A 13,863-nucleotide genomic window follows, 5' to 3' on the forward strand; every position below is an offset into this window, starting at 1 on the left:
CTTTGGAATAAGTTTGGAATAAGGTTCAGAAATTATTTTTGTTTAAACAACAAAATGTTTTGCCATTAGGTTCTATGCAAACATATTCATTATGCTAAATTCATTAACAATCAATTTTACTATACTTAGTATTATTATTACAACAAATCACCTTTAAGATGTTTTCAATCTATCGCTGACCCAGTCACAAATCTGACCACAAATGCTCCCGGTTAAAGTACCCAAGGTCAAATTTATGTTTATCCGTTTCCATATTCTTAGAAATAACCATTCTGTGCTCTCATCTTTCTCTTTCCGTTTTTTTTGGTCCGTCATTTCTACACCATGTCATGACTGAGTGTGAAAAAGCACAAGATGTCACTGCTCCGGGCATGCAATCAAGTGGCAGGCCCCTCCCAGCTCTAATTAATAACTATTGAACATGCTAACAACAATCAACACTAATTAAATACGAGCTTGTTGACAAGAGTGCAAACCTTATCAAAAACACCCCCCTTCAAAAAAAAAAAAAAAAAGCTGTGGAGAAGGGGAATGAGGGAGGGCACTCCTGTTTTCCGTAATTAGTTAACGAAGAGCCCCGAGCCACTCTTTCGATTGAGGGCCCCTGCAAGCTAGTTAGGAGTTTCGTCTGACACCCTGAACAGAAGAAGCAGTCAGCCTAAACAGCAGGTCACATGACCATGCAGAATCTCCGCTCCGGTTATAGGGCTAACAGAGCACAGAATGAACTGCTTTCAGCTTTTGAGGTGTTTCACTGCTTAATATGAGAGAGAATGGGATTGCATGTTGTAATGCAGAGGTACAAATGAACACTCACCAAAAGCAAAATGAGATGAAAAATGGCTTAATTACTGAAGAAACAACTTTACCTCCATGAAAAATGTACTATCCCAAGTTTATAAAGGAATATTGTATTTAATTATTTTTATGGAAATATATTTAACTTTTCTATAAAAAAAAAAATACAATAAAGTTACCACAATAAAAAAGTCATAAATATGCTAGTAATAAGCATTGCCTATTACTATGGAATCTTCTTTTTTTTTTTTTTATAAAACTAATTTGTAATCATAAAAAAATGCAAAAAGTGCATTTTAATGGCCAGTAAGAAATATTTATAGTAGGTAATTTCTCAGTTTACTCACAATTATCCAGTTGTTGTTGTTTAAGTAAATAAATTAAAATACAATAATCACAAAAAGAAAATGTGCTAGCATAGAAGAAAAAAAAGATCTAAGACAACAAAATGACAAGAAAGTCCAAACATCAAAGAACTCTAGAAAGCTAAATTGCTTGTCACTGTGGGAAATCTATGAATGACATTATCTGTCAATAGCCAACTTGAACACACTCAGCAAATGTCACAAAAGGGCAGGTTTGTGGTTTTAGGAAGCTGTTCATGGCAATACAGCTTTAATTTAGAGACTATGAACACGACAGCAGTATAGCATAAAGAATTTGAGAGTTTGTTGGCAACAAACAGGACACAGTGGGCAGTCAGGGGCAAGAGATTGCCCTCCAGTGCCCCAGTAACCTAACTGACATCTGTATGTGCGCAAACAACCCCTCACGCTCTCCCAAACCGGGAGTAATGCTGAGTGACAGCTACCACAGGGTACAGCCCTTGCATCGACAGCAGCCGTTTGTTTCCATGATCGCTCCCTGATAGGCAATTGAATTTGTCAGTGACCCTAAACAATTGCTCCGATGAGATCCAGCAGGCCCTTCCTTCCCTTGGCCCCACTGCCCATCCTGATCAATACAGCTGATCAATGGCCAGCGGCCGATATTGATGACTCTGTCCCATCTGCTGCACAGAAGCTTGCCAAGAGGGCAGCGGGCCGCACTTGTTGATCACTGTTGTCCACTGCTTGAACTGATGTCTAAATAATCCTGCGCTCCAAACCAAATCAGAGGTGGGAACAGTCAAGAACTGCCAACCTCAAAGCATTCCAGTCAATCATACACCATAGTCAAAAACCAGTGCCATATATAAAACCTGTGACAGCAGAATGCTTGCATTTGCTATTAGCAGCAAAATAAATAAATAAAATAAAATAAAAAATATTCTGATAATTTCAATGTATGAATTAAATTATTATAATTATAATACACTTAACGACTACTTCGGCAAATCATGTTGGTAAAAGTTTGCAGTTAGGTTCAATTTGTTAACAACATTTTTAGAAAAATTTATCTAGATTAGAAATATTTCATAATACGAATTATAATACTACTGTTCATTGTTATAAATTACAATAGTTACATTTATTATTATTATAGTGAACTTTGTGAATAGGCTACGCCGATAAAATGTTATAGTTTTCTTTAAACAATAAATAATAATAATAAAACATTTAAACAATTTTGGCAACACTTTGCAATACAGTTCAATCTGTAAACAATTTTTAAATTAAAAACTAATTAAAATTAATGTATGTTATACTATTGTTCGTTGTTTACTCATGTTCTTTCATAACACATCAATTCATTTTTTCAACTTGAATGTGCAAATTAACATTAACTTAAGGAAATAAAACATATATAACCGTTTTTTGGGGGTGGGGGGGGGTGTTTCTATGGCCTGGGCATGGTAGTCTCCGTCATCTTGAAAATGACATCAAATGGCACATTTCACAAAATCTCAGCGTTGATTTATCTGCCCAGTTCCACTGGTTATATTCAAGTAGGAAGTTAGTCATGTAGAAGCTGCATTAGTATCCGTGTTTACATTGCTCTTGCAGTCAATCGATCCCTCCTACAAAAACCATAAAGAGTGCAAAAGCAGTGCATGTGCATCAACGAGTGGAGATCAATGAGACCGCATGAATCCAATCAACACACCCCACCTGATCGCCACTGAGCTTTGGATACACAAAAACGAAAAGATCTCAGTTGTCTGCACTAGAGCACCTCTCTGGTTCAATGGCATCAGGTTTTGCTTTGGAGACCGAGAGTGTCCCAACTGTGAGGTCTGTGTGTCTGAAGAGTCTGGGGAAGTAGGGAACCATAATTAAAACCCTACCTGAGCTGCACTCTTGATTCAGAACAGGGATCACAAGCTCCCCAAGCGGCACAGCTATACGCCACCCCCTCTACGCCACATGCCCCAAACTCTTGGCCTCATGTGGTTAAGGATTTTCCACCTTATTAGACAAATTGCTAGTGATCAAAAGTAGTCCTCCCAGTTCACATTTCAACCCATAAATAAAAAGCCCTTGTGGCTATGTGGGCCTGCCAAGACACACTGACCCAGAGACTGAGACCACAGCTGATGCAGCAATTAGACATCAATAACAGAAAGTTCCAAATAAGACGTAGAGAAGTACGTGCAACGCAACTTGCTGCACAACGTTGCGAGAAGATATGGATTTTGTTTTCCATCCCATTGCCTCGCACATCTGTTTGTGTTTGTTGCTTTGGCATGTTTCCGCTGTCGCCAGAGCCAAGAGGAGTTAGTTCACCATGCTCATTAATTAACAGATTTAGTCCCCCTGAGAAAATGGCTCAAAGGCACCGCAGTCAAAGCACCAGTCCCACTCGTGAACGAGCCGTCATAATATTCCGCCATTTAAATCCTGCGTGCTAGTGGAGCATTCAAATATAGGGACAAATAAATCTAGGCCATTGAAAACTGCATGCGTACTAAGGTCCGGTTCACGCATTAAAAATCCAGGTCAGCGGAAAGGAAAAAAGCGCAAGGTCTAGTTGAAAAAAGTTCTTTTAACTAGAGCGCCGCATTTTTAGAATGACTAGCAAAAGACGTGATACGAGAGCACAGAAGTTTAAGAGTTCTAGCTTCAGTTTCGTGTTTCATGGACTTTTAGTTCGTTTCTCATCGTTTCCTTTTTTCCTTTTAATGTTTGTCACGGTTTCCAAGTTTTGCAACCAACTCAACATGATCCTTCAGAAATAATTCTAATATGTTGATTTGGTGCTCAGAATTCTTTAATGAATAGAAAGTTCAAATGAACAGATTTCATAGGAATAGAGATCTTTTGTAACATTAACATGTCTTTACTGTGACTTTTGATCAATGTAATGCATCCTTGCTGAATAAAAGTATTAATTTAATATATAGGCCTACACTGTAAAAAAATATTTGTTTTATGATTCATCACAACTTTTTATCTTTTGTCAAATCAACTTAGATAATTAATGTGGTTAAGATAACATAATATTTTGAGTTTCTATTAATTAAACCAATCTCCTTTGTTGTCTTAACTCAAATTTAAGGAAACCAGGTAACTTGCTTTTTTTAAGTTAAACCAACAATATTTGTTTACAGTGTGTGTGTGTGTGTGTGTGTGTGTGTGTGTGTGTGTGTGTGTGTGTGTGTGTGTGTGTGTGTATATATATATATATATATATTTATATTTATATTATATATATATATATATATATATATATATATATATTTATTTATTTATATTATATATATATATATTTATTTATATTATATATATATATATATATATATACATAAAAAATATATATATTAGGGCTGTCAAAAGATTAATCGCGATTAATCGCATCCAAAATAAAAGTTTGTGTTTACATAATATATGTGTGTGTACTGTGTATAATTATTTTGTATATATAAATACACACACATGCATGTATATATTTAAGAAATATTTGCATACATATACTGTATATATTTATATATAATTTATATTATATATAAATATAATTTTTTTATATATAAATTACACATTTTTCTTAAATATATACAAGCATGTGTGTGTATTTATATATATATATATTCGGTAGTGGATGTCCTTTTAAAACACTTGCTTTTTACATCCTCATGTAATTCCAAACCTGTATGACTTCTGTGGAACACAAAAGACGACATTTTGAAAAGTTAATTCAAGGAAAGTCAATGGCGTCCCAAACATTGGCCCCATTGACTTTCATTGTGAGGACAAAAAACACTGGGACATTTTTTCAGGGTCATACAGGTATTGTCAAATAAACAATGACAATTTTCATTTTGGGTGGCATTTTCCCTCCTAAACATTGTTTACTCTTTCACGCAGTGAATGAGGTGCTAATAGTGCATCTGATAGGTATGTTTGATCCAGTCTGGCCTGTTTATTTTTTCAGGAGTGCAATTAGTATCCAATCAATAATCATGCTTCCTCTGAATTTCTCTTTCAATTTTCAGTGGATTTCAGACAAAGAGGAAGCCTTGAACTGTCAATAAGAGCTTCTTGTTTATAACTTCACAGAAACGTTAACGTTTCCGTGAGCTCTCCAACCGAAGTCGTTTGTGCATAATTGGAATTCTTTCATTGTCTTTGAGTAACCGGGCGATTCGCATTTGACTGGCCGTTTGACAAGAAAAATGTAACGTTGTTCATGTGATGCATCACAACAAAAACAACCCCAGAGAAGCTGTTATCCATTCAGAGTCTCACCTCTCCACTGTAAAACACACTTCCAAAAACACAGAGCATGACTGTTGCGCCAGCTGTGCTTTTTATAAGACGTCTTAATGAATGACTGTCACAACTTGACTGAACCCTGCCATTAAAGATCTAGAGTATCTCCTTCTCTTTGTTTAACCAAAGACGGCCTGACTAATTATTAACCAGCCTGCTGTTTGACAATTCATTATGTATTCTCAGGAGTACGACAGATTAAAAATGAGAGTAAATACTGCACGTCATGTGTGTTTCAACCAAGTAAATTGTGATTAACAGTGATTCTTGTCCTTTCTCCTCCTCCATACAAACAGAAATGGATTGATGCTGCACGCAGTTTTCTTCCCTCTGTGTTGAAAACACCACTAGATATCACCTTCCTTCCTCTGGGACAGCGTTAATGTTTTTTGCAAATATCCTGTACTTGTTTGAAAATGAGTGATTGCTCAGTAAATCTCTAAAATAAAATAAAAATGGTGCTTTATTTCAAGGTAGCTAATTGGCAATTAGTAAAACAATTGTGGAGCATTGTAGCATCAGCCTAATTGATAGCGTTTATAAAGCTGGCTTACCCAGCAGCATGCTTTCAGAGCTGTGCACAGCAAGCTACAGTTCGTCATTAGATTACAGCAAATTGCTAAAACAAGGAAATGGGCTCATTTACCTAAATGGTGCAAATTAATGTATGTTTATGAAGCTTTTACGAAACCAGCAATAACTTGCTTGTCTATTTTTTAATGCACTCCTGGTCTCCAGGCACAGTCAAAGAGCAACGGGCTCATTTAAAGCAGCACATCACTGGGAAAGTTTTCAACACTATATGACAGGTACAGAACATTAAAGGGGAGTATTCAAAACTACATTTCCCATTTCTTGAAGGAAATGCCAGTGCATACAAAACAGCAAAAGAATAGTGTTCAAGTTTCAGGCAAGTTAGGTAGAAGTCTTAAGGTGATGATACACAGGGCAACTTTTTGAGCAATGTTGCTGGGCAATCTTGCAACACGATTGTTGCTTGGGCACTTTCCCATTGAAAATGGGCAATAAATTTCTATCTGGATCATTTAGATCGGTCGTGGGCCCTGTCTCTCATCTGGTTGCCCGTTGACGGCAACATTGCTCAAAAAGTTGCCCTGTGTATCATCACCTTTAGGTTCTGTACTTAAATGCACTTTCTATGCCGTCTTTGCCATGTAAAGGGTTAATATAGATGGTAAAATAAATTCTGTATAAATCACAACAGCATAATTCAGATTGCAAACATTATAATGATGATTAGTAATTTTTTTTTAATACTCTATTTATTGGAGATTTTAACAATTGTTACAATAATTTTCAAAATGAAGATGCAAAACTTAGGAACAAGTTTTAACAAATTTTTACAATATACAATACAATATATGTGTATTTTAAGATTAAACTAAAAAAAGATACAGTAGTAAAAATAAAGAAATTTTAAATTTGAATGGAGTCTACATTTAGTGGTTTTAACATTTCTCTTATTTTCAACAATTAATGCAGCGATCTCTTGCGAGCACTTTAATAAATGAGGATTGACAATTTTAATTATACAAAAATATAATTAATAATAAAATCATCATTATAAATAAAATCCAAATCAGATCAGTGTTTCCACCTGGGATTATATATTTAAATGTAATTTATATTATAAAACTTGGACATTTATAATTTAACACATATTAACATTAATTATATCAACAAAATGTTTATAATTAAATTGTATTATCAAAAATCAAATGGATCAAAATCATGCAGGAGAACATGATCATCAGGTTTTACACAAACTGGTGAACTTCATGCAACTAGTGCTGCTGTCATAACAGCAAAAAAGGAGTAAAACAAATACAAAAAAAATCTTAAATTGGTGTTTTTTTTATTAACAGTTTTTACAAACATTACTTTGTTTTATTATATATATATGTATATGTGTGAGAACTAGAATTACCTAGATCCATCCATCCATCCATCCTAAATTTGCCCTGCTCAGATGCTACTGCTTTAAGGGTCTGGTTTCCATCTGCCACCTCCCACCCAAACCCTAATTACTAATCCAGAAACACAATACCATGGAAGACGACAGACAAGATAGGAAAGAGTAAGAAGAAGGTGTGAGCTGCTATTCTGACACTCTCCGGCATGTGCAGCATATTTGTAAACATCGTTAATCACAGATTAGCAGATGGGGGTGTTAATTGCACCTGTGGAAATAACATGACCCAAAGGATGCTTCTATTTACCGCCTTCAGATGGCATTTCTGCACGGGGCGGGCGAGAAGGATAAACAGGAAGGCTTTGCTCGTGACACAAGCAGCCTTTATTTGAATGATTCTCCAAAATGTTGTCACCCATTCTCACAATCAAACCCCCCTTCCCATCTCACACCTCGCGTGTTACTCTAAAGTGAGACCCAGCATCACTCTCAGCCTCTCAGGCTGAGATGGAAGTGTGCTGCTCCCCTGACCACCTGCTACCTTCTGCAGTGAAAACCAGTCACTGTACGCACTGAGCCAATGACGTAATCTCGCTGCCCTCAGCCAATTATGTTATTACAAATATAACTTTAAAACACAATGAAACTGCTTGACATGTTCCCTATTTAAAAAAGAAAGTTTGAGTGGATAATAAAAGGTTTTCTTAAATAGCCAACAGGATATACATACTTCACAGTCATCTTAGAAGCAATTGTAATTGCAAATGGTAATGGGGAAGGGACATTCTCATGCTAGAGAGCATCTGATTGGACAAGAGTCGGTGTAGTTAGTCATCACTAATTTTGGTCTGTATTACTGAAAATTGTAATTATGCACATATCTGTTAAAAGGTAATTTTGCCAACATTTTTGAGTATTGTTTAGCATTTAATACACAACCACAAATCTAATGGACATGGACTAAAAGCCACAAAATTTCTTTGATTTCATAGGGGTTTTTAAGGGCGAACATACAAAATAAAATGAAAACTGCATTGTATCATTTTGCACCAAAAGCATTAGAACGGTAAGATTTTTTAATGTTTTAAAAGAAGTCTCTTCTGCTCACCAAGGCTTCATTTATTTGATCCAAAATACAGCAAAAACAGTAATATTGTGAAATAATTAATTCCTTTCATTTCTTTACACAAAAAAAAATAAAAAAAATCTTACTGACCCCAAACTTTTGAACGGTAGTGATAATATTACAAAATCTTTCTATTTCAGATAAATGCTGTTATTGTGAACTTTCTATTCATCAAATAATTCTGGAAAGAAAAAATGTACACAACTGTTTTCAACATTGATAATAATAATAAATGTTTCTTGAGCATCAAATCATCATATTAGAATGATTTCTGAAGGATCATGTGACACTGAAGACTGGAGAAATTATGCCTAAAATTCAGCTTTACCAACACAGAAATAAATTGCATTTTAAAATATATTCAAATAGAAAACAGTTATTTTAAATTGTAAAAATATTTCACAATATTACTGTTTTTGCTGTATTTTGGATCAAATAAATGAAGCCTTGGTGAGCAGAAGAGACTTTTTTTAAAAAACATTAAAAGAATGTGTGTGTGTGAGTGTGTATAATTTACTATAATAATAATTAATATAATAATAGTTCAATTATACATTCAATCATATTTTTTTTATTAAAATATATTTAATTTTCTCATCATAATACTAGTTCTCAATTAATATAATTTTTATCTTGTATTATTATAAAAATATAAACAAGTCAACAAATATATTATGAGACAACTACTATAATAGTTCCATTGTAATATTGTAATATTTATAGAATAATTTCTTTACATTTTGTAATACAATATAAACAAGACAAATGTTAATATATTATAGTGGTCTCCAACTTGTAATATCTTTTTTTTTTTTTTTGAAGACACATTAGCTTTAGCAAATCACAATCATGTGACAGTTCCAGGTATGCATGAGATTACCTTACAAGGTCAACAAGGGCCGTATGGTTTTATTCTGCCATCATGCAGTGAAATTAATCCTTTGAACTAATTCTCAAGCAGCTGGACACTACACAGTCTCTCACACACACACACACACACACACACAGCTGCTTCCCACACTCACATGCCCCAGCATGCCCCACGCCCAGCCTTAGCAGCAGCAGCAGTCTCGATCAATCAGGCTCCTCCCATGCAGTGATTGCTAATTGATGCACTAATCCAGTCGTTAAGTACTGTGCCAAAGAGCTTGGGAGTGCGTCCAAAGTAAACACCTGCCGTCACTCATCAATGTGTTTTGCTTCTACAAAACGAATCGAAGAGGATGGTGTAGTTACAGACTTACCATGCCTGAGAACAAACACAGAGGAGAGGTGGCCAACATTTGAGATATGATCGGTGACATGAGCACAGAATGGATTTTATAAATACGGCACAAGTGACAGTCAATGGATCTGATACTTTCAGGTTGGAAAACAATAAGTGAACAGAAGAAACTGGGTAAAACTGACCAGATTCATCCACCTGGATAGTATGCAGTAAGACAGAGAATGAAGAGTAAAAATATCAGCATATATAAACAGGATGCTAAGATGAGGTCTATAAAAAAAAAGTGTCAAAACGTGACTATCCCATTGTGAGGTAAAGGATCTATTAGCAACGGGGGTTCTGTCGAAGATGCATGGATATGGGTATGGGTCTATAACAAGTCTTCTTTTTGGTTATCCCATCACACTGAATGATTGTAGCCCCAGACGCCCACTTTCATTCATTGGAAAAGCAAACTCTAATATGACATGAAATTACTTCTGCAATTCTCAGTGTAATCTAACCTACTTTATTCTAATGATTGTCATCTTGACCGAGGTCTCTGTAGACTCTTAAGGTTGTGTGTTGCCCTGAGTTGAAGTTGCCAAATGTGACACGCTACTGCCCCCCAGTGAACCAAAAAGGTACAACATCCCATCGATATATAGGTACAATATCCTATCTGACAAGGTAAATAGGCTTTAAATGAATGAAAGAAACTGTTCTTGAACATTTTTTTCTTTTTTTACTTTCTTCATTTGATTTTCAAATACATGAGGTATTTGAATTGGTCATGAGTTTAAAAAAATGCAAAAAATAATCAGTGGATGCAATGTTCTAATTTGAGTCAAAATAATTGATCGTTAAAAAAAGGAACAACACATTCATGCATGTTTATAAAAACAGCCCAATGAAAGAGTCCAGAAAAAAATAGTGTGAGAGAGAGAGAGAGAGAGAGAGAGAGAGAGAGAGAGAGAGAGAGAGAGAGAGAGAGACAACGAACAAACATTAATACAAAGTCCACTGAGTGAATACAAATCATAACTCTACTTCACCTCTACATATTTTCAAAAAAATAATAAGCATTACATATCATAGGAACATTAAATGTTACTTTGGTTACTGTTCCCCAAGCTATGCATATATCGTTACTTAATTTAAAGTAGGGATGCACAATACATTGGTACAACATTAGTTATTGGCCCATTTTTGGTTACACTTCATTTTAGGGTGACGTAGTTACATTGTGCTTACTCAAATAAGTACTGAGTAATATTAATTAACTAGCCTACATGTACTTACTATAGAGTTACATTTGGTTTTAGGGTTAGTTAATTTACTGTTATTACTATAGTAAGTAGTAGTACTACATGTAGTAATGAGTAACTACGTCACCTTAAAATAAAGTGTTACGCAATATGTCATTTTTTTATCATAATTTAATTCGAATTCATTTTATGCTGATTTCTTTTACTTTTTACATTTAGATTACTTTTGCCATCATCTAACACTTTCAGTCAATCTTAAAAAAATACTACGAATTTGATGATAATAATGTTAGATATAATCTTTACAAATCTCAAAACAAATATCCATTTTTCATTCTGTACATTATAATGTTGTGATGCCTAAATAAGTTTAGGTTTTAGTGTTTTATTTTTATTTGATTAAGACAATTTATAGGTCCATTACAACAAAAAAACAAATGATCAGGTTATGGTATTAAGCAGAAATTAAATATCAGTGAACCCCTAATTGAAATATATTGTATTCATTTAAAGCAACAACATATTTTAAAACAATATATACTACGTGCAAAAACCAGCCACCTCAGCTACGTGTGCACCTGTGAATTAAATGAAGAACCACAACAGCTGATACTCATAATGCTGTTATTGGGCTTTTGTGTGTGGAGTTCTATTGTTCCACAAACCTGCGTGAGCTCACTTAAGACAGGCCACACAGCCTCTCGCTCACTTCCCAAAGCTTCCTGGCCAGGGCATCGTCCCGTCCGTCAGCGCTAACATTCTGCAGAGCGCAGGAAGAGAAGTAGCGTCCACTCAGAGGCTCGAGTCCCTCCTGCAAAGCACAGTATAGCGTGGTCTGCGCACCTCCCTCAGGGTCCAGGAAAAACAGCTTGGACATGATCGGGTAAACCAGCTTCTGCACCGAACTCATATTCCGACCAATCTCAGTGGCTATGACACCTATGAAGAAGAGACAATGAAGAAAATGTGGAGGAATAATAATACTTGTGATATAATGGCAAACAAAAAAAACGAAGGACCACTAACCTGGATGCAGGCAATAGCAGGTGACACTCGTCCCCTCCAAGCGGTTTGCGAGCTCACGGGTAAAGAGCACATTGCAGAGTTTGCTGTGGCAGTAGGCTCTGAATGCGTGCCAGGAAGACTGACCTGTGACCAGATCCTTGTGGGCGTTGAGGAGGTTGAAGTCCACAGAACCAAGACGATGCAGCAGGGCGGACACGTTGACAACGCGGCTGTGCTCTGACTGCTTCAGGCGATCCAACAGCAACAGCGTCAGCAAAAAGTGGCCCAGGTGGTTGACGCCGAACGCCATGCCAAAGCCATCATCAGTTCTGCCTGATGCGATAACACCTAGAGAGAAAACCTCACACACTGAAATCATGTTCTTGCATGTGTCCATACACCAGATTGCCTCTTAAGTTACCTGCATTGTTAATGAGCAAGTCGAGCCTTGGTTCACTCTTCAGAAAAGTCTCAGCAAAATCACGCACTGACTTTAAACTGGCCAGGTCCAGTTGCATGAACAGTACCTCAGAGTTCCCACTTTCCTGGAGGATATACAGCAAGTTCTTTCTTTTAGACTTATCTCAGTGTAATAAGAACTGGGAGGAATTGAGGTTAATGGAAGAGTTCACCTTTCTTATGTCATAAACTGCAGCTTCAGCTTTCTGTTTGTTTCGGCAGGCGAGGATCACTCGGGCCCCTCTCTTGGCCAGATCCAAGGCTGTGGGTTTTCCAATGCCTGTATTACTTCCTGCAAACATACAAATTATTGATTGCTCAACCCTGAGACAACGTTAAATGTTCTCTGATGTACAGCAAACTACAGTAGATATAAATATGCAAATATATCATGTATCGCACTTAAGCGTTCAAATGTTTCCAACCTGTTACAATTGCGGTTTTCCCCTTTAACGTGACGCTGCTCTTAAATCTAGCTCCTTTAAACACGGTGTAATAAAGCAGGATATATATAGCCAGCACACCGGCCAGCACTGACAACAGGATAGACATTATGTCCTTTGAGGGCGTCAATTGAGGAATGTTACAAATTTTCAAAGTTTATGAGAGTACATGTGTTTTGCTCCGTTGCTCACTCCAGACTGTTATCGTGTTTTTTTCAAGCTTTTGTAACGGCCAGTTTCCGGGTTTAACTTCTGACAAGCGCTGGATGGCGCCATTTCTCTACGTCATCTCAAGAAGAAAAGTGCACTTTCTGAAGAGAATCACCACAAGACCAAAAGAAGAGCATGAGAAATTATACTTAAAAAATAAGCCCGTTTTAGTACCACAAAAATGTCCCATAACATTACCTGCCATTTGTATTTTAAAAAGCACCATTTCCACTATGAAATGATTAGATGTTATAATGTTCTTAACAAAAATGAAATATTTCATTTTATTTATTCTTTATTATTAATATTATGCCATTACCCATTACGTTATCACACACTACCCCTAAAACACCTTTCCTCAGACCATACCTCAACACTTGTGAAATGTTAATGTTATAACCTTAACACAGGCTCTGTGTTGCAGTTTAGTTTTTGTAAAAAAAGAAAAAAGAAATTAGTTATTGTCACTACCACACAACAGAAACAACAGAAATTGTTTCATTTTTTTTTTATAATTTTCCAATTTTAACTCATTTGAAGCAACTTGCTACTGCGTGTATGCGTGATACGCAAAATATAGTTGCTTTGTCAAAAATGTAAGATTTTTTTCTGATTGTGATGATTCAGTAGATGAAGCTGAAAATCATTTGAATCCAACATGCAGTTTAAATTAATTCCTTCCTTAAAGTGAATAGATTTGACAATATTTATCATAAATAAATCATTTTGTATGTAATCATAATGGGTGACAGGTAAGGAAAATCA

The 13,863-nt window shown here is 35.8% G+C and overlaps 2 protein-coding genes across 4 annotated transcripts in view; one reads left to right on the top strand and one right to left on the bottom strand.

Moving 5' to 3' along the window:
* Positions 1-13,863, top strand: part of clip3 (CAP-GLY domain containing linker protein 3) — a 769,717-nt gene that overhangs the window by 146,424 nt on the left and 609,430 nt on the right. The gene's annotated exons all lie outside the window — the stretch shown is intronic.
* Positions 9,325-13,144, bottom strand: dhrs13a.3 (dehydrogenase/reductase (SDR family) member 13a, duplicate 3). 3 transcript variants are annotated; one of them, XM_079886038.1, is made up of 6 exons: positions 12,871-13,144; positions 12,619-12,737; positions 12,408-12,531; positions 12,008-12,334; positions 11,647-11,920; positions 9,325-9,755 (listed from the first exon to the last, which is right to left on the bottom strand). In XM_079886038.1, exons 1-5 carry the CDS (start codon positions 12,995-12,997, stop codon positions 11,661-11,663), a joined length of 957 nt encoding a protein of 318 aa, XP_079742164.1. In that variant the 5' UTR covers positions 12,998-13,144; the 3' UTR covers positions 9,325-9,755; positions 11,647-11,660. The 3 variants fall into 3 exon arrangements, with proteins under 3 accessions (XP_079742164.1, XP_079742163.1, XP_079742162.1); XM_079886037.1 differs by lacking the exon at positions 9,325-9,755 and adding an exon at positions 10,461-10,550; XM_079886036.1 differs by lacking the exon at positions 9,325-9,755 and having other exon boundaries at positions 10,461-11,920.

The sequence above is a fragment of the Squalius cephalus genome (assembly GCF_949319135.1).
Source record: "Squalius cephalus genome assembly, chromosome: 11".
NCBI classification, from domain to species: Eukaryota; Metazoa; Chordata; class Actinopteri; order Cypriniformes; family Leuciscidae; genus Squalius; species Squalius cephalus.